The sequence below is a fragment of the Chelonoidis abingdonii genome, chromosome 26 (genome assembly GCF_003597395.2).
Source record: "Chelonoidis abingdonii isolate Lonesome George chromosome 26, CheloAbing_2.0, whole genome shotgun sequence".
Taxonomy (NCBI): domain Eukaryota; kingdom Metazoa; phylum Chordata; order Testudines; family Testudinidae; genus Chelonoidis; species Chelonoidis abingdonii.
This window is the reverse complement of record NC_133794.1, coordinates 16,462,657-16,484,007: the sequence shown is the minus strand read 5'-3', so window position 1 is coordinate 16,484,007 and position 21,351 is coordinate 16,462,657. Positions and strand designations below refer to the sequence as shown.

Sequence of the window (21,351 nt, the reverse complement as noted above, 5' to 3'; positions counted from 1 at the left end):
TGAGAGTGCTCCAAGCACCCTAAGAACTGGGTGAAGTAGATGAGACTTTTAGCAGGTCTAAAGGACAGATTGAGGCTAATCAGCTTTGGTCTGGACTATTTTAGTACCACTGTGAACAGGGACAAACTAAAAGAGTTCAACTAGCCATTCTGCTACTGTCCCACAACACACCAGTGGCCTTTCAAAATCTCCCATAAAGCACTGTGTCTGAGAGCTGAGACAGTAATTGTGGGATAGGTATCCAGAGAGCGCTGATAATGTAACAACTAGTGCAGACGTGACACAAAACTGCAATGGTTCTTGAACTGATCCAGTGTGGCTGGGGTGGGAGCACTGGCTTGGGTCGGTTCCAGATGGTTCACTTTCCTAGTGCAAGGTTAACATTGGGTTCACCTCGCACCAGCAGCAGGAGTGTCAGAGCACTCCAAGCAGAGCTGAGCATTGGGGATGGGGTGAGACAGAAACCCATTAATCTGGTTTGTGGCTGTCTGGATGGTGAACTGCTCTTGACTTGGCTAGACAAGTATCGAAGCCTAAACTTCATGCCTTACCACAGCTGTTTCCCTTCCAATGCCTTTGGGAATCTGGAGAGGAAATTCCCAGCAATAAAACCCACTGAGAGCTTCCGAGGGGGAAATTGCAATCAAAACCAAATCTGCAGTGCACTGTAGCCTCCAGTTCCTCCCCAACTCTCCAGTGTCCGTCCCTCCCTGTTCTAGCCCCTCCTGCTGCAACCCTGCTAGAGAAAGGCAGGAAGGAGGAACTCCTGTTGCTGACTGGCTGGCAGACCGCAAGTGGAAATATTCTGAGTGCAGCAGCCATGGCCTCAGGAAATAACCTGGTGGAGAAGCTCCAAGACGAAGTGTCCTGCTCCATCTGCCTGGAGTATCTGAGGGACCCTGTGACCATCAACTGTGGGCACAACTTCTGCTGTGTGTGCATCACTGACTATTGCGAGAGGTGGGAGGGCTCCACAACTGGGGTGTTCTTCTGCCCTCAGTGCAGAGCAGGGTTCCTGCAGACCACGTTCAGGCCCAACAAGCAGCTGGCGAACATTGTGGAGGGCATCGAGCAGCTGGCACTGCAGCCAGACAAGGAGCCCAAGGAGAAGCTGTGCGAGAAGCATGGCAAGAAGCTGCGTCTCTTCTGTGAAGATGATGGGGAGGCCATTTGCCTTGTGTGCGACAAGTCCCGGGTGCACCGCTCCCACACTGTGATCCCCATCGAGGAGGCTGCCCAGGACTACAAGGTAGGAGCAGTGACAAGCATCCAACTAGCCAGAGCCATGAGAGGGGTCGGGGCTGCCAGGCAAACCCCGAGGGATGTGCTCCACCCCCATTCCCAGCCTCCTGAGTTCTGGGCTCTTTTGTGAGGCTGGGCTGTGGTTCCTGCCTGGGGTTTTAGACAGGGAAGGTGCCTGTCACTGACTCATGCCCTGGGCCCTGGTTGGGTGGTCCCACCTGTAGCCATGGAGAAATTCTCCATCCTCCAAAGCCCATGAACAGAGCTCTCTCAGCTAGAAAGGGCATCCAAGGAGCGGCTGTGAGGGGCTCTTTCCCCAACACAGTTTACCAGGCTGCGACCCCACCTGCTTGAGCAGGTTGGGCACCCAGACCAAGAGCATGTGAACAAACTGATGGAGGACACGGTTCTACGCTGCTACTGGCCCTGGAGCTGGGCCCCTCACCACTTCTGCCACAGAACTGGGCACTGGCTGTCTGCCCCCTTACCACTGCCTCGTGAAGCCAGGCTCTGGCCTCCCTATCACTGCTGCCCCCTGGAGGAGAGCCCCATCTGGCCGCCCCCCACTACTGATCACCGGAGACAAGCCTCGCTTATCTTTCCCCTAGGTGGAGCTGGGCCCTACCCAGGGCCGGCGCTTCCATTTAGGCAACCTAGGTGGTCGCCTAGGGCACCAGGATTTGGGGGGGTGGCATTTTGCCACCCTCGGCGGCAATTCAGCGGCGGGTCCTTCACTCACTCCAGGACCCACCGCTGAAGTGCCCCAAAGACCGGGAGCATGGAAAGACCCCCCCGCTGCAGAATTGCTGCTGCTGACCAGGAGCGCGGAAGGACCCCCGCCTAGGGAGCCAAAAGCCCTGGCGCTGCTCCTGGCCCTACCTGGCTGCTCCCTACCCAGAACTGGGCCCTAGCTGGCTGCCCCCTCACCGCTGTCCCTGGAGCTGAGCCTGAGCCCTTGTATTGGAATGGATAACTGCTGAGAAGAGAGGAGCGGGACCCCTACCCAGTCACCTCTGACAGCCCTGAGGTGCCAGCCTCTCTGCTTCTTCCTCTGACTAGTTCAATGGTCGCTATAGGAGTGAAGGATCCTTTCAGGGACCCATGCCCAGTGCTCCACAGCTCAAGGACCCCAGAGTGAACGGTTCTCTGTAGGCATTGGAGCCCCATTTCAGAATCCTTCCTTGAGCCCCCCAGTGGAATGGGTTACCTAGGAAGGTGGTGGACTCTCCAAGGCCTGGCTTGACAAAGCCCTGGCTGGGATGATTTAGTTGGGAATTGGTCCTGCCTAGGGCAGGGGATTGGACTAGAGGATCTCCTGAGGTCTCTTCCAACCGTAATCTTCTATGATTCTATAATTCTAAGTGGGTACTGGGAGGATTCAGCCCTGTTTTCTCCCCACAGATGAAACTGCAGGAAGCTCTGGATCTTTTGAGACAAGTGACGGGGGAGGTTGCAAAGCTTCAGGCCCAAGAGGGGAAGAAAACCGCCCAGTGGAAGGCAGGTGTCGTGAGTGTGATCCCACCACAGCCTCCCCTGTGCCATGGGACTGTGGGCCCCAAGCAATAGCATGGGGGTCTGGCACATTTGCTGAGGGGGGACATTCACACTGAGGACCTGATTGTTTGCTCACATTGGTTTTACATCAATTTAACTCCAGTGGCTCTTGATTTTTCCCAGTGTAACCGAGATCAGAATCAGGCCCTGAGACTGTGATGGAGCATCCCAGTGGGGCACGAATGGAAAATTCCTTCCACAGGGGACTAAGACATAAGTCTGACAGAGGGGATGGCCCCACTGCTGCACTGTTCCCAGGAGAAGAACATACAGCAGAATGGCATCCTAGTCACAGTCCTCAGCCTCTGCTGCCAGCCTGACACCAGCTTAGCTCAATCACAACAGTTTATCATAATGCGCCCCTGTGGCAAGATGCTAGGGCTGCTTGGACCATGTGTGTCCCCCCACACCCCCTGCTCTATATATAGCTGGAGCCTCCCACATTTCGCAAATGAATCTGTTTCCCCAGTATCCTGATTGAGTCACTTTCAAACTATCCTGCCAGGGCAGTTGTGCAAGCTCTGCTCATTGCACAATCTGAGGGACCAGGAAGTGCTGTGTCGCCACAGAGTCTGATCAGCTCTTGTACTGGGCTTGCTCCCAGCTCTGCTCTGTCCGAGGAGGGGCTAGGCCCAGCTTCATCGTGCATGGTTCAGCCTGACTCCCTGCCATGGCTTCGTGCTGGGGAAGGCAATGGTCCCCTCCCACTCCCCGAAGCAGCTATGCTGCTGCCATGCCCCATCTTCACTCCAAGAGCCCACATCTCTGTGCTCAGTGCTGGGGGGATGGTGGCAGGGAGGAAAGGGGCACCCACAATGCCGACCTGACTCTGTCAGGGCCCATTGGGAGTGACAGGCAGGCACAAGATCCTCAAAGGAGCAGCAATCCCAGCTCCTGCATATAAATGGAAGAGGGACAGGGCTTGTGGGGTGAGGATTTCTCCCCAGCCCTGCCAGGCAGGAGGGGAGAGTGGTGACTGAACCCCCTGGCATCCACACCTCCTCCTGCCAACAGTAAAAAGCATTTTGGTGACACAGCCCTGCCCCTCACTCCCAGCCTCAGCTCCATGAGGGTTAATGCAGCCCATGGCCCTGACTGCGTGGGGGAGAAACGGACTGGGCTCCTGGGGAGACGGGAGCCCCTGAGCCCTGAGGCATTCCTGGCCCTGTTGACATGGCATGGAACCAAAGTACTGCTGCACCAGGCCAGCCGGACAGGCATAGCCAGAACCACCATAGCTGGGAGGGGTTTTGTAGAGCACATGGCAGAGTGCAGTGGGGACTGCATGGCTCAGGGGTTGCTGATGGGATGTGGAGTCTTTCACCCCTTTCCAGGTCCAATCCAGCAGTGACTGAAAGCTGTTGCTGGCTGATGATCTATTTAGGGACTCATGGACTGAGTTTGGGGGGGTTCTCAGTCCACTTGCCAGCAGACAAGTTTCCACAACACAAAAATAGCCACTTCTGCAATGGACATCAATTGGCGTCTTGTTGGCAAACATAGAAGGGAGAGTAGATCTCAGCCCTTCAGTCCCGCCCACAGGTTGCTTAATGTGTGTGTGTGCGTGTGTGTGTGTGCGCACGCGCGCATGTGTGTGTTGGAGATGGTGGGACGTGCATTGCCTCTGTCCATGCAGAGTGGACCTTGCCTCTGGCTAGTTTGTCAGGCTGCGGAGCTCGTGGCTGTGCAATCAGTGTGCTCCGTTATCCTTTGCCTGGCATTCTTTCCTGCCCTGCCCTGGGGACTGAGGTGGCACACCAGTGCAAATGAGCCCAGAGGCGTCTGTGTGCCCAGAGCTGGAACCGCAGGAGCCATTCCTGCCCCCTGCCTGTGTAGCCACACCCACTGGAGCTGACCAAACAGCCATTTTCTGTGGGAAAACCTCTAGCACAAAGAATTTCCACCAGCTCCACTAATAGCTCAAGAATAGGGAGTGGAGCTAAGGGGCATGATGGCAGGGACAAGTGGGGATGACAGAATGGATGGGGGGGCACCCTAAGGGCAGGGGAGGACAATAGCAGGGACAAAGGGGCAGTTTGTTACAATGTGCTAGGAGCATAATATTATAGCATGAACGAGGGGTGACCAAACTTATGGGCCCTCCGAGCCATGTACGACAACCTTCGGAAGTTCAAGAGCTGGGGCCCGGGACTTGGGCTTCAGCCCCACAGGAAGTGCCTGCTGGGTCTTGGGGCTTTAGCCCCACTCCTGCTGAAGCCCTGAGACCCTCCACTCCATGCTGGGCAGAAACCTCTACCCCACCACCCTGCTACAAGGCAGAGGTCTCAAGCTCCCCCCCTGAAGTCTGGTAGGTGGAGAATGGAGGTGGGATGTGGGGGGCTTTGTGAGCCACACTTTAACATTAAAGGAGCCGCATGTGGCTTATGAACCACAGTTTGGCCACCTCTGGCATAAAAGATCCCACAGGGCCAACCCTTCTCCTTTAAATCTCCAGAAAATGGACTATGGTTCCCAACCCACAACCCTTAGATGCCCGGCAAATGGCCTGTGGGGCCCAGTGCACAGCCATTAGACCCCCAGCAAATGGTCTGTGTCCAACCCACCACCTCTAGATCCCCAGGAAAAGTTCTGTGAGGCCCAACCCACCTCCTCTAGATCCCCCCAGTAAACAGCCCACCAGCCTACTACCTACTACTCCATAACCCTCAGCAAACTGCTTTGTGTCAAATTTGGCCTTATCCCACTGAGGTTCCTCCCCCCACCCCCGTGGTTTCTGCCCCTGCAGGACAAGGTGAGGGCACAGAGAGAGGTCATTGTAGCCCAGTTTGCCAAGCGCCGTCGAGCTCTAGAAGAGGAAGAGCAGCTCCTCGTGTGCAGGCTGGAGGAGGAGGAGGAGGAGACCCTGCAGAAGCTTCAGGAGAACGCGGCGTTCCTGGTAGAGCAGAGCTCCAGCCTGGCCCAGCTGATACAGGAGATTGAGCGGAAATGCCAGCAGCCAGCCGCTGACTTGCTTAAGGTGAGAGCCCCTCTCACGATGTGACAGGTTTTCCCCAGGTGCCACATGGAACTGGGATGCCACTGAGCCCACCTGTCCCACCAACCTGGGTTCCCCTTACTCTATGCGCTGTGACAGGCTCTCAAGCCCCCTTTCAGCACACACACAGGTAGGGACACACCCAGCTGCAGCTATATTCACCCAGGTGCTGAGATCAGCTCTGCATGGGAAGGCTCAGCTAAGGAATTGCCCAGCACTCAAGTGTACACTGCCTCTGGAGTGTAGACCCAAAATTGTGTCGTATTGTGCTGCACAGAGAACTGTCCAGCGTCAGCTCATTGAAATCCGCTCCCTCCCTCACTGTGGAGGAAGAGATGCACAGCTTTTTGCTCCTCACCTCAGTTATGAATTCCACAGACTGGTTTTAGAGAAAACAAGTGATTCTAAGGGATAGCAAACAGATCAAAACAGATTACCTAGGAAATGAAACAAACACACAAGCTAAGCTTAATGTACTGAAGACACTGGTTTTAACTAGCAAATTCTCACCCTCAGGGTTGTTTTGGGCAGATTGCAAAGGTTCTTGAAGGCAAATTGCTCTTGCTTGCAGCTTAAAACTCCAGGTATTTCTTTCACAGGCCAGACACCTTTGAGCCTGGGTTCAGTCCTTTCTTCCCCAGGTCAGTTTTAGGTGTTTACAGCAATTATCTTGGGTGGGGAGATGAACCTCGATTATCTCACTCCCCTGCCTTAAATAGGATTTACATATGGTGGAAATCCTTTGTCTTTTAGTGTGATTCCCACCCCCCTCAGTGGAAAAATACTGGTATCCTATCATGGATGACTTGAATACATGATCCTGCAGTGTCAAAGCAGCCATGAGTTGGAGGCGGTTTGTAGCAACCCAGGAAAGCTTCTCAGGAAGGTGGGATATTAGCATCTTCAAAGACCAATTGTTCTCCCTAATTGTCCACTGACTTGTTCCAGCTAGCCAGCCAGATTGATTGCATTCTGTCTGGTTGGCGTTCACCAGGTGCAAACTCTTTTGTAGTACAGATGTATAGTCAATATTCCCAACTTTAGATACAAAAATGATACATGCATACAAATAGGATAATCATATTCAGTTAATCATAACCTTTCCAGTGATACCTTACATGACCTATCTTGCATAAAATACATTATGATTATGACACAATCATATCATAATATTACTATGAAAAATATGGGAAGCAGTGTCACACACAGATCCACAGAATCGGTGCTATGGCCCCAGCTTTGGAACGGTCTATAGGAGGAACCCCTTCAGTGGTAGATTCCCTACAGGTCTTGATCTTCCTCCAGCACAAACCACGTGGCTTCACCGCCTCCTTAGAATAGACCTCTGGGCCTGCAACATTCCTGCTTCACACTGTGAGCTCCGTTCAGCGAGTCCAGTTGAGACAGACCCTGATGGAAACTTGTGCGCTCGTTAGGGCCTAATGCATCTCACACCATTAGCAGTGGCACTCGGACAGCATTGTCAAAGTGGGAAGGTTTATTCATTAACTGGAACACAGCACAGGAAGTCTTTAGTGTAGCCTAGAGAAGTGAAGGGTAAAGCATGGTCCATTCTGGTTAACCCAAAGCCAAGCTGTAGTGAATCCCTTGGTTCAAGTTCTGTCTGTCCCACATCTGACCGCCTTCATCCGACTCCAGGTGAGAGCCCTGACTCCTTCCAGCAGCCAGCTATTATGCCCCACCCCATACCCTGCCAGTCCTTTGGTCTCATGCTGGGGGGTTGTTGTTCAGCTTCCCTAAGGGCGACCATGGGGAAGTCCATATCCCTCTGGGTCATTGGTTGCCAAGTGTCAATGTTCTGGTGTCTGGATTTGCCATTGTCTTCTCAGATGCTCCACTGAATTGGGGATTAAGGCCCAGGCATCCACACCTCTGTCTCCTAGCCTGCCCTGAGAACAAGCAGTCCTTTCCCACCCACCAGGTAACAAATTAGCACATGAGGAAACTGAGGCACACAGAGGCTTCATAAAAATAGTAAGGCTGTCGATTAATCACAGTTAACTCACGTAATTAACTCAAAAAATTAATTATGATTAATTGCAGTTTTAACCATACTGTTAAACAATAGAATACCAATTGAAATTTATTAAATATTTGTGGATGTTTTTCTACGTTTTCAAATATATTGATTTCAATTACAATACAGAATACAAAGTGTACAGTGCTCATTTTATATTATCATTTTTATTACAAATATTTGCACTGTAAAAATGACAAATAAAAGAAATAGCATTTTTCAGTTCAGCTCATACAAATACTGAAGCGCAATCTTGATCATGAAAGTGCAATTTACAAATACAGATTTTTTTTTTGTTACATAACTGCACTCAAAAACAAAACAATGTGATATATTAGAGACTGCAAGTCCACTGAGTGCTGCTTCATGTTAAGCCAAATGCTAAGACAAACAAGTTTGTTTATATTTACTGGAGATAATGCTGCCCACTTCTTAATTACATCACCTGACAGTGAGAACTAGCATTTGCATGGCACTTTTGTAGCTGGCATTACAAAGTATTTACATGCCAGATGTACTAAACACTCATATGCGCCTTCATGCTTCAGCCACCATTCCAGAAGACATGATTCTATACTGATTAAAAACAATCTATGCTCATTAAAAAAAATAATGCATTAATTAAATTTGTGACTGAACTCCTCGGGGGAGAGAGGGGAGAATTGTATGTCCCCTGCTCTGTTTTACCTGCATTCTGCCATGTACTTCATGTTATAGCAGTCTTGGATGATGACCCAGAACATGTTGTTCGTTTCAAGAACACTTTCACTGCAGATTTGACAAAATGCAAAGAAAGTACCAAATGTGAGATTACTAAATATAGCTATAGCACTTGATCTGAGGTTTAAAAATCTGAAGTGCCTTCCAAAATCTATGAGCAATAAGGTATGGCACATACTTTCAGAAGTCTTAAAAGAGCAACACTCCGATGCAGAAACTACAAAACCCAAGCCATCAAAAAAGAAAATCAACCTTCTGCTGGTGACATCTGACTCAGATGATGAAAATGAACATGCATCAGTCTGCACTGCTTTGGATCATTATCGAGCAGAACCTGTCATCAGCATGGATGCATGTCCTCTGGAATGGTGGTCGAAGCATGAAGGGACATATGAATCTTTACGTGTATCTGGCACGTAAATATCTTGTGACACTGGCTACAACAATGCCATGCGAATGCCTCTTCTCACTTTCAGATGACATTGTACACAAGAAGCAGGCAGCATTATCTCCTGCAAATGTAAACAAACTTGTTTCTCTGAGAGATTGACTGAACAAGAAGTAGGACTGAGTGGACTTGTAGGCTCTAAAGTTTTACATTGTTTTATTTTTGAATGCAGTTTTTTTGTACATAGTTCTGTATTTGTAAGTTCAACTTTCATGATAAAAGGGATTACACTACAGTACTTGTATTAGGTGAAAGGAAAATACTATTTCTTTTGGTTTTTACAGGGCAAATATTTGTAATAAAAAATAAATATAAAGTGAGTGCTGTGCACTTTGTATTCTGTGTTGTAACTGAAATCAATATATTTGTAAATGTAAAAACACCCACAAATATTTAAATAAATGGTATTCTCTTATTGTTTAATAGTGTGATAATCATGATTAATTTTTTTAATCGCTTGACAGCCCCAAAAATATTATCAAAAATTCCCACTTTATCATACCCACCACCCACTCTTGACTGGGCTCTGCAGTGAGCAGGTGAGAGGGGAGAATGGGAGAGTGACTAAAAAGAGACAGAGAAGAGAAAACCATTGCTGATACTGAGGGAGGAGTGGGCAACTTGCCCTCCCATACCAACTGCCAAACTGCCGTACCCCTCTGCTAGGGTCCTCCTGCCCCACTTCCCTGCTTCCCAGCCTGGAAACATGGCGGCCCGCTCACTGGAAGGAAATTTGTAACAGGGAAGGGGAGCAGCCACCGGAGCAGCCTCCCGAGGCCCTCTGGGGTCACAGTGGGGAGCCTCTGACCTGGGTGATGCTGGAGCTCAGCCTGGATGGTCAGAATGGTCCCTCCTGGCCGTGACCTCTGTGGGTCTTCGAACTTTTTATTTTCAATACCACCCTCTGTCTCATGGACCGTTTTCAGCTACTTCAAGGCAGGCACCGGCAAGTCCCAAGGGACCTTCCTGCTTGCTTGGCATCGGATGACTCTATGGGGCCATTGGCTGGGAGGGTCAGGAACACTTTGGAAATCCTGAGACTCTCGAGAGTCTTTCTGCACTTGCCGCAGATCCCCTACCACCTTCTGATCAAATCCAGCTTCAGAAAGGCATGATCTGCTGAAGCCACAGCAAGGCACAGTGCTGTGCAAGTATCAGAGGGGTAGGCATGTTAGTCTGGATCTGTAAAAGCAGCTCCCAGCCCTGTCTTGCACAGCACTGCAGCAAAGAGTCCTGTGCCACCTTATAGACTAACAGACGTTTTGGAGCATGAGCTTTCGTGGGTGAATACCCACTTCGTCGCATACATGCTCATGCTCCAAAACGTCTGTTAGTCTATAATGTGCCCTGTGTAAGACAGGGCTGGGAGCTGGGTTGCTGAAGTCTGTACTTCATGCTGCAGTTAACAGCCCTCTCTCTCTGTGGCGCTTATGTGGCTGCCATGGTGTCAGAGCCTCCCCGTCTTTAATGCATTTATCCTCACACACCCTGGGACTAGGCAGTGCTGTTATCCCCATTGTACAGAGACTGAGGGCCAGAGAGACTCAGTGACTCACCCAAGGAGTGCATGGCCGAGCCAGAAACTGAACCTCAATTTCCTGAGCCCAAGGCTGGTACCACAGAATCATAGAATATCAGGGTTGGAAGGGACCTCAGGAAGTCATCTAGTCCAACCCCCTGCTCAAAGCAGGACCAATTCCCAACTAAATCATCCCAGCCAGGGCTTTGTCAAGCCTGACCTTAAAAACCTCTAAGGAAGGAGATTCCACCACCTCCCTAGGTAACCCATTCCAGTGCTTCACCACCCTCCTAGTGAAAAAGTTTTTCCTAATATCCAACCTAAACCTCCCCCACTGCAACTTGAGACCATTACTCCTTGTTCTGTCATCAGGTACCACTGAGAACAGTCTAGATCCATCCTCTTTGGAACCCCCTTTCAGGTAGTTGAAAGCAGCTATCAAATCCCCCCTCATTCTTCTCTTCTGCAGACTAAACAATCCCAGTTCCCTCAGCCTCTCCTCATAAGTCATGTGCTCCAGCCCCCTAATCATTTTTGTTGCCCTCCATTGGACTCTCTCTAATTTTTCCACATCCTTCTTGTAGTGTGGGGCCCAAAACTGGACACAGTACTCCAGATGAGGCCTCACCAATGTCGAATAGAGGGGAATGATCACGTCCCTCGATCTGCTGGCAATGCCCCTACTCAGACAGCCCAAAATGCCATTAGCCTTCTTGACAACAAGGGCACACTGTTGACTCATATCCAGCTTCTCGTCCACTGTAACCCCTAGGTCCTATTCTGCAGAACTGCTTCCTAGCCATTCGGTCCCAGCCTGTAGCGGTGCATGGGATTCCTCCTTCCTAAGTGCAGGACTCTGCACTTGTCCTTGTTGAACCTCATCAGGTTTCTTTTGACTCAGTCCTCTAATTTGTCTAGGTCCCTCTGTATCCTATCCCTACCCTCCAGCGTATCTACTCCTCCTCCAAGTTTAGTGTCACCCCAACCACTCACCATCCATCCCCTGGTGGCTGTTTTCTACCAGGTACGTTTCCAAGCATCTTTGCAAGAGAAGAAGACACTGAACATTTTAAAAAACAAAAGTTGAGCTTTTTCTTTATGTTCCCAGGCCCAGATCCTCCAAGGTATTTAAGGCATTGAAATCAGTGGGAGTTAGGCACCTAAATACCATGGAGGATCAGGGTCCCAGGGCCTGTACATTAGGGAAGAAGACTTGGGCTTCCTGGGGCTGCAAAGGCTGGAAGAGAGAGAGAGAGATGAATTTGGAGGGGGCAGGATGCTGGAGTGGCTGGGCAAAGATCTGGCTTGGCATGGAAAATCCTCACTAAGAGGCAGATCTTTAATTGCTTGTGTGTTTTCTCTCCCCTTTAGGATGTGAAAAGCACCTTGATCAGGTAGGAGACACATTTCAGTTCCCCATTGTGTTCCCGTTAGAGGTCCCTATGGCTGGCTGTTGTATGCTAAGCAGATAATGTCTTCTCCTTAGGAGCCACAGTATGAAGCTTCAGGAGCCAGAGGCTGTTCACACAGAGCTACAGGATTCCTATGAGGTCCCCAGGTTGAGGGAAACACTGCAGAAATACAGAGGTAAAGGGGGCAACCAGGAGCTGGGCATGGCACAGTCTGTGGGAAGGGAATGTAGGGGAGCTCATGGGGCTGTGTGATTTGGGGATCATGGATCTCTGGGTCAAAGGCATGAGTCCCCAAAACAAAATGCTGAGGTGCAGGTTTATTCAGCGTGTTGATGAAAGGGGCATGGGCCCTGCGGAGGAAATACAGGACCAGAGAAGAACCACAAGTGCCAAGCACATAAATGTGTGTGTGTGAGAGAGAGAGCATGTGTGCTTGTGGGTGTGACTGCATATGTGAGTGTGTGTGTATGTATGTGTGTGTGTTAGACAAATGTGTAGCTCATCAGCTCTGGTTGCAGGCCCTGTGTGTATCTCCCAGATCTGCCTGCAGTTTTATGCTTGAACAATGTCCCAAATTCAGAGCAAAATCACCATGGTTTGCATAGATCCAGGGCCAATCTGGGTTCCCCTACCAACCTCAGCCAGGGATTTTTAGAGAAGAATCTCCTAAACCCAAGACACATAGAGCTGATTAGCCCCTACCAGAGCCACACTCAGCCACACAGCGATGTTCAGGAGGCGTGACAGTGTCCTTTGTACAGCAGCAGAGGTCCCAGATGCAGACCCCTCACTGTCCAGTGCAGCCCTCCTGCCCACAAACCAATCCAGCTGTGCTGTGTGGAATCCTCTGTGTAGATGCCTGGCTGGTGGGTTGTGCTCACATGCTCAGAGTCACAATTTGGCGATTCGGGATTGAGAAGGAATCAGATCAGACTGGCAGGGACCGTGGGGGTGGGGGTGGGGGTGGGGGTGTGTTCACCTTCCTCTGCAGCAGGGAGCAGGGATCACCTACTGGGATCATCTGAGCAGATCCTACCTAATCAATTCCCTAGCAGGGCCTTGGGCATTGGTAGCACCTCAATCTCTCCTCTTCTCTGCCTGTGGCCCGCAACAACGGAGTCTCCTGGGGACTGGAATGCTTTGATCTGATTGAAGTCATTGGGCTCAACAGGGTGTCGGGTGTCCAGGTGGAAGGGGGGTCAGGGTGGAAGGACTGTCTAGCCTGTGTTATACAGGAGATCAGACTAGATAATCCAATGTCCTGTTAAATTCTATGAAATTATGAAACTGCACACTGGCCCTGTCTGTGACCCTGCACTGGCCTCATCCAGCATCTCGCCAAGCTCAGACCAGCTGTATGTTAGCAGGCATGTTCCTTCCAAACCAGAAGTGGGGAACATGACAGGCTGTGAGGTCAAGGCAGTCACAGGGAACCACTGAGAGCTCAGCAGGGCTGGACAATCCTCAGGGCTTCGGAAAGAGAGGAAGGAGCAAACCCCTCCCTTATTAGGGAAAATGAGGGCCAGTGAAACATGCCCAGGGCTACAGGATATAAACGCCAACTCAGGAAAGGTACGGACACTGCGAGGCAGGGCCTGAACCTGCGCAGAGAAGAGCCCTGCTCCAAGAACACAGCCTGTCTGCTTTTGAGTCATGGGCACTAATCCACTTTCTGCTTAATAAAGAAATTCCAACTTTTCAGTGGCTTTTCAGAAAGAGTTGGGCTGAAGGACTGTGAGTTGCGGGCCGGTGGAGATGCTGAAGGGCTGCGAGCCCTGGGCCTGGTGCAGACGCTTCAGGGCTGCGAGCCCCAGGCCCAGCCTAGAGGCTGAAGGCCTGCAAGCCCTGAGCCTGTCGCAGAGGTTGAAGGGCTGCGAGCCCCAGGCCTGGCACAGACACTGAAAGTCTGTGATCCTTGGGCCTGTCACAGCCAGACAGCCTGGGCCCATTCCTGTGTAGAGGGAGGAGAGGAGGTGCCACCTCAGTTTGGAAGGGTATTTGTTATTCAGAAGCATCTGCTCAAGATGAAGCAGTCATTGGATTAAGGGTTGTTGGCTTGAGCTGCACAGCCTCAACTCTCTCTTCCTTTCTCCATCATTCCCAGGGCTACTGGCTCCGGCTTTGTCTCAGAATCATATACCAACTGTTAGGTTAACAAAGTGAGCACAGACCAAATCTCTGGTTTTTAGGACACTGAAAATCAACTAGGTTCTTAAAAGAAGAATTTTATTAAAAAAAGTAAAAGAATCACACCTGCAAAATCAGGATGGAAGATAACTTTACGGGGTAAATAAAAAGATTTAAAACCAAGAGGATTCCCCTCTGATTCTGCTTCCCAGTACAAAACAGGAATAAAATTACCTCTTAGCATAGGGAAAATTCACAAGCTAAAACAAAAAGATAATCTAATACATTTCCTTGCTATTACTTACAATTTTTGTAATCTTAGATGCTTATTTCAGTAGGGTTTTAGGAGATGTATTTTTCCCTGACCTGTTCCGTCTCTGTCTGAGAGAGAACAACCAAGAGACCACAAACAAAACCTTCTCCCATAGATTTGAAAGTATCTTTTTCTCTTATTGGTCCTTGCCAACCAGGTTATTTGAGCTTCTTAACCCCTTATAGGTAAAGGAGGGATTTTATGCTACGCTTAGCAGTATGTTTATGACAGGGGCCAAGAACCAATCCTTGCAGAAGCCCACTAGAAACACAGCTGCTTGATGAATCCCCATTAACAATTAAATTTTGAGATCTATCAGTTGACCAGTTTTTAATCCTTTAATGTGAGCCGAATTCAGTTTACATTGTTCTAGTTTTTAATCAAAATGTTGCGTGTTACCAAGTCAAATGCTTTACAGAAGTCCAAGTCATTTACCTTTGTCAACCCAATGTATCATTTCATCAGAGATATCAAATCATGGTGGTTTCATTTTAACTTTGTCAGTCACTGAAGGTAGCTGAGGCTTTGAGTCAGAACAGAGGACAGCTCTGTTCACTAGGGTGGGAACAGATTGTGTTTCCTGGCCCCAGAGGATTTCAGTTGTACCACATGGCTAGTGGAGAGCTATGTTTATAACCATCCAATGACGTTCTTTACCTTCTGCCAAAGGAACAGGCCTAGCTGTTGGGAGGAAAGGGGGTGATTTCTACACAGATTGAACTGAGTGCCTGCCAATCACAGGCAGTGCCTACTGTGCTTTCTAGGAGGGATATTCAAGAGGACAGTGGCTAGGAAACAACCTTGGAAATTAGGACTCTTGGGTTCTATCCCCAGCTCTGGGCAGGGAGTGAGGTCTAGTGGGTATGGGGGGGGACTGGCGAAGGGCTGTCCGGGGGGGGGCGGGAAATGGACCATTTGCTCACCAGGCCCCATGAAAGTTTTTCGGGCCCTGGAGGGGGGTCCTTCACTGTCCGGGAGCTCTTGGAAAACTCTCACGGGGCCTGGCCCCCGCAAGCATCTTCCCATTGGCAATTTGGCAGCAGGGGTCCTTACGCCCCGGGGATCCCACGCGAAGTGCTGGTCTTCTGGTGCAATTTGGCAGTGGGGCCCCCCCCACCGAATACCCCAGGCCCCCTGAATCACTCTGGGCGGGCACCTGTGGCTGTGAATCTGCACTCCTGGGTTCTATCCCCAGCTCTGGGCAGGGAGTGAGGTCTGTGGGTATGGGGGTGGCTGTTGAATACTGACACTCCTGGGTTCTATCCCCAGCTCTGGGCAGGGAGTGAGGTCTAGGAGGTGGGGCTGTGAATCTGCACTCCTGGGTTCTATCCCCAGCTCTGGGCAGGGAGTGAGGTCTAGTGGGTGGGGCTGTGAATCTGCACTCCTGGGTTCTATCCCCAGCTCTGGGCAGGGAGTGAGGTCTAGTGGGTGGGGTTGTGAATCTGCACTCTTGGGTTCTATCCCCAGCTCTGGGCAGGAAGTGAGGTATGGGGGGTGGTGGCTATGAATCTGCACTCCTGAGTTCTATCCCCGGCTCTGGGCAGGGAGTGAGGTCTAGTGGGTGTGAATAGGGGGGGCTGGGGGTGGAAGTCAGCGCTCCCGAGTTCTATTCCTGAATCTGTGAGGGAGGGTTGTCTACGGCTTAGATCAGGAGATGGAAAGTCAGGCCTCCTCCTGCCTTAGCTGCTGACTCCCTGTGTGACTGAGGGCAATTCTCCCGCTCTCTGTGCCTCAGTCAGATGGGGATAATGACACCAACCCAGCTCCCGGGGGTTGGGGCTGGATTCATTCCAGTCTATATAGTACCTCTGAGGGAGGTGCTAGGAAAAGGCAGGACATAACTAAGCAACAGACACGAATGGGATGCACCATGTGATTCTCTTTCTGTCCCTAGTGGACGTGACTCTGGACCCCAACACAGCCAATGCCTACCTGCTCCTGTCCCAGGATCGGCGGAGCGTGAGGGTGGGCGACAAGAGGCAGGACGTCCCCAGTAACCCCGAGCGGTTTGACATGTGCACCTCCATCCTGGGCCAGCAGCGGTTCACAGCCGGGAGGCACTACTGGGAGGTGGAGGTGGGGGACAAGACGTGCTGGACTCTGGGGGTCTGTGAGGAGTGTGTGAGCAGGCAGAGAATATTCACACCTTCACCAGCAACTGGCTTCTGGACAGTGTGGCTGCGCAATGGGAATGAGTATGCAGCGCTCACCTCCCCCCTGACTGAGCTCACGCTGAGAGTGAAGCCCCGGCAGATTGGCATCCTCCTGGACTATGAGGCTGGAGAGGTGTCCTTCTACAATGTGAATGGTAGCTCTCACATCTACACCTTCAGTGACACCTTCTTGGAGCCCCTGCGGCCATACTTCTACCCAGGGGTGCGAGCAGGCGGCCTGAATGATGCACCGCTGACCCTACAACCAAGCACACAGCAGCCGTGAGCCAGTCACTGCGGCCTTGGAGCCTTGGGCTTTCAGGACTTACCAATGAAAGGCTTTCTTAACAACACATAATTCACTGGTGGAACTTACTGCCACAGGGTATTGAGGGAGACAAATGTCTAGTGGGATTAAAAAATGGATGAGACACATATATGGATAATCCGAACATCACCAGCTAGAGAGGACAGGAGACACCAGCATAGTCGCTGACTCCGTGGGTGCTCCGGGGCTGGAGCACCCACGGGGAAAGATTAGCTTCCCTCCCCAACTCACTGCCGCTCCGTCTCCTCCCCTGATCATGCTGCATCCCCACTTCTCCACCTACCTCCCAGTGCTTGCCACTGCAAAACAGCAATTTCATTGTGTAAAAGCCCTGGGAGGGACGGGGGGAGGAGCGGGAACATGGCGTGCTCAGGGGAGGAGGCAGAGAAGAGGCGGGGCCGGGGTGGGGATTTGGGGAAGGAGTCAGAATAGGGGCAGAGAGTGGGCAGAGTGGGGTGGGGACTTTGGGAAAGAGGTTGGAATGGGGGTGGACAGGGGTGGGAGGGGGTGAGGCAGGGGTGGATTCAGGGTGGGGCTGGAGGGTGGAGGTCGAGCACCCACAGGTACCAGCAGAAGTCAGCACCTATGGACACCAGGACTATAAAACCACCTCCATGGGGCAGGAGCCAGCCACTGACTATAGGGGGGCACATTCCCTCAAAGAGTAGGTTTTTCCATAATTACACACTACAGGGTCTCTGGTACCTTTCTCGAAGCCTCTGGTTATGAAGACAGGATACCTGGCTTTTGGGCCCTGTGGTGACCTAGCACGGCAAATCCTGTGCTCTCTGGGTGCTGATAGAACAAGAAATTGGTCACTGAAGCTGACATTTGGCCACAAAGCAGGAGCACTGACCCATGATAAACGCCCCCATGCTGTTAGACCTTCCTGACAGCCCCAGTAGGGGAGTCTCCACCCAGCATTGCCATTCTCCAGCACTGGAATGCTGAGTCAGCAGCATCTGCGGAGAGGCCCAGGGAGCAGGAGGGAACAGGTGAGAGGACGTGAGGGCCTTGCCCTGTTTGCAAAGAATGCAGCTGCACCATATCTAGTAGACGGTGTGGCTGGTGGAGACCTTGGGTCTCTGGCATGTCATGCTCTTGGCCTAGTCGCTTGGTTCAAGGTAGAGCATTGCTGCCTGGGTCCTGGAACCTCCAGCGGCCACGCTCCTTGGGGCAGCCATGAGATACATTGCCTTTGGCTACCCTTGTTTTAAAGGGCTCGTGGGGTGTGGACACGAGGATGGAGTCGCGTGTCTATAACGGGTGGGGCCTGCCAGTACGAATGAGTCAGCTCCAATCAGCAATTTGCCTCTGACCTATCCCCACTTCCAGTGAAATACCGAAGTCTTCCTTCCGCTGGATTCTTCTGAGCCCAGCCCAGCCTGAGTGCCAGAGTTGTCCGCAGCCCTGTGCATGTGCTGTCCCTGGTCTCACTGACTGTGCATCAGCACTCAAACCCAGGGAGGACTTGGAAGCCTGTTGGCCCATAAGGCTCACCTCTCTAGGTAATTTTCTACCACCAATAAACAATGCAATGCAATAGCCTTGTATAAGTTGGCAAAGCATTCCTTGTGTCCTGAGAGCTGCTCACTCCCATGTGCTGGGGGTTGGGGGAGAGCTAGGAGATCCAGTCCAGCTGGAGCTGTGGTGCTCTCAGGACACAACACTCTCATGGGCTCTTGTCAAGGTCTCATTCCCATTTTGAACTTTAGCGTCCAGAAAGTGGGAACCTGCATGTACCCCTCTAAACTTAATTCCTAGCTTAAATCTTATAGCGCTGCCACCAACCAGAAATTTCAGTGTCTGGTGCACTCCTTGTCCCCCCAAAACCTTCCCTGGGGAGACCAAGACCCAAACTCCTTGGGTCTTAAAATAAGGGGAAATAAACCATTCTCCTACGTTTCCCCTCCCAGACTTTCCCCTCTCTGGGTTACCCTGCGAGATTACTGTGATTTAAACTCCTTGAATCTTAAAACAGAGAGAAATTCACCTTCCCCGCTTCTCCTTTCCCCCTACCAATCCCTGGTGAGTTCAGATCCAGTCCCCTTGGGTCTACACAAGGACAAAATCAATCAGGTTCTTAAAAAGAAAAGCTTTTAATTCAAGAAAGAAAAAAGTAAAAATTATCTTGGTAAAATCAAGATGGAAAAATGTTTACAGGGTCTCCAGCTTACCTAGAACAGAGGGACTTCCCTCTCCCAGCCTAAGTATAAGTTACAGCAAACAGAGGTGAAATATCCTTCCAGCAAAATACACATTTGCAATAAAGAAACAAACATAAATCTACCGCTTTCTATCTATTATTACTTCTTGAACCTGAGAGACTGTTTCAGTAAGAATTGGCAAATACTGGTTGCATCAGTACTGGCATCTCTCTCTTAATCCCAGAGAAGAACAAAGAAAGAACAACAAGACAACACAGAGCTTCCGTTCGAAAGTTATCTTGTCCCCCGATTGGTCCTTTGGTCAGGTGTCAGCCAGGTTCACTGAGCTTGTTAACCCTTTACAGGTAAAAGAGACATTAACCCTTAACTATCTGTTTATGACAGCCCTTCATGTTGCAAGTGTGATTCAGGGAATACTATGATTGTCTGATGGAGCTGCCCATTCCCTAGCCCTGGGGCTCTCAGCACTCAGTTTGCACCTCTCTGTGATGGGGCTTTACCGAAAGAAACCAATGTGCTGCATGCAGCTAATATTGCAACACCCCTCTAGCCCCGGTAATGAAGGCACAGCGAGAGGAATTTCATACACAGAGAATCCGCTAGACTCTTCCAAAGCTGGGGCAGAGAGAGTGGGGTGAGGGGGCCTCTGAGGCCCTCAGGCTGGGCCTAGCTCACTGCCATGCTCCTCTCAAGGAGCGGTTTTGCCTTCTTGACATATATTCACCCTGGCCCAAATGTATCCCATTGACTACAGGGAGTTCAGGCTGGGCCAAGTTCAGCCTGATGTCTTTCTCCAGCAGGCAGATGGTTGCCGAATCTCCTGGGTCTATCTAACATGAATTGTCTGCCCCATCTCTTTGCATTTGCAGATTCAGGTGATAAATTCTCTCCTGCATTAATGATCCAGGAAGGGCCCCTGGGAGCAATGCCGCGGGTCCAACCTCTTTCCCACAGTTCGGGTTTTCTCCAGGCTGCTGGTCAGGGGTTCCCTGTGGCTTTGTCCGAGCCTGGCCTTCAGGGGTGTTGTGCAGCTTGAAGAGGTGATAGTGATTCCTAATGGACAATACAATGAATGGTGCTACCACTAAGTCAGTGACCAAGCAATGGCACTAGGGGGCACTGTGATTTTGGGGATGCCATTTCTCAAATGAGATGTAAAGCCGTGGTTCTGAACTCTTGTGCACTTTTCACAAGAGTGGGCTGTGTTAACCCCAGGAGCATGGCCAAACTCCAACCCAGGCCACTCACCTGGAGATATTTCCTGTCCTAAACTATTGTTAATCACTGTCATGGGGGAGGAATAGCTCAATGATTTGAGCATTGGCCTGCTAAACCCAAGGTTGTGATTTCAATCCTTGAGGGGGTCATTTAGGGAACTGGGGTAAAAATCCGTCTGGGGATTGGTCCTACTTTGAGCAGGGGGTTAGACTAGATGACCTTCTGAGGACCCTTCCAGCCTTGATATTCAATGTTCCACCTTTCAGTTGGAGATAACGTTTCTGTATCCTTTCTCCCCCAACTGGCAGGGGACACTAAGAGGACTTCTGGAACTCAAAAGTAAAGTAACTGGATGCTTGGGTTTTGGAAACTGAACTCCAGAGTTTTGGCCAGGATGCTCCTGCAGGGACCAATAACTGTGTCTCGGGGGCACAGAACCCTCTGAGCAAAGAGGGAAGCAGGAGGCAAGGGGTAGTAAACCAGTCTGGCTAATGACATGTCTGGGGTGATTTGAGCCAAACAGGATCCTTCTGGAAATGGGAATGCTGTCCCAGTGAGGCCAATACACAGGAGTGAAAACTGCCGCAGGGCTAGGAGCAGGGAACTGGAACATGCAGAGCAAAAACTGCAGAGACAAGCAGGGATTCTGGAGGCTGTCTGGGGCAGGAAGCCTATGGGAGAATCGAGGGATGGCTGGGTTGCCTGGAGCGAAGGGAGTGATGATGAGTACAAGGACACTGCACAGAAGCTAAGGCCTTGTCTTCACTAGGCAAAACCATGAGTTTTTTAACCTCCTGTTAGTCAGCCGTTAGCTAGCCCCAGGGAGCACTAGTGAAGATAGGGCAGTGGAAGTATTAACAGGTGTTAGCAGGTTAATTAAAGACTAGGCTGCCCTCTAGTGTTCATCTCGACCTACTAACCTAAGAAATGATAAACTGCCATTTCTTGGCTGGGATTTCCTCCAGTGTTGTAGATTCGTAGAGTCCAAGGCCGGAAAGGACCATTTAACGTTTTCCAGTTCTGTTTATCCTTCACGCATGGTACGACGTGGTGTTTTATGGTCAGATAATCCACGAGTCTTAGTAACAATTCGCTGTTAGTAACTTAACAGCAGTC

General features: G+C 50.7%; 1 protein-coding gene across 1 annotated transcript; it reads left to right on the top strand.

Annotated features, from left to right (window-relative positions):
• Positions 1 to 770: 770 nt before the first annotated feature.
• LOC116819147 (E3 ubiquitin-protein ligase TRIM39-like) lies at positions 771 to 16,975 on the top strand. The gene is made up of 6 exons (XM_032770658.2): positions 771 to 1,249; positions 2,644 to 2,739; positions 5,543 to 5,773; positions 11,888 to 11,910; positions 12,003 to 12,103; positions 16,263 to 16,975. The coding sequence occupies exons 1-6, from the start codon at positions 821 to 823 to the stop codon at positions 16,805 to 16,807; spliced, it is 1,425 nt and encodes a 474-aa protein (XP_032626549.1). The 5' UTR covers positions 771 to 820; the 3' UTR covers positions 16,808 to 16,975.
• The last annotated feature ends 4,376 nt before the right edge of the window (positions 16,976 to 21,351 follow it).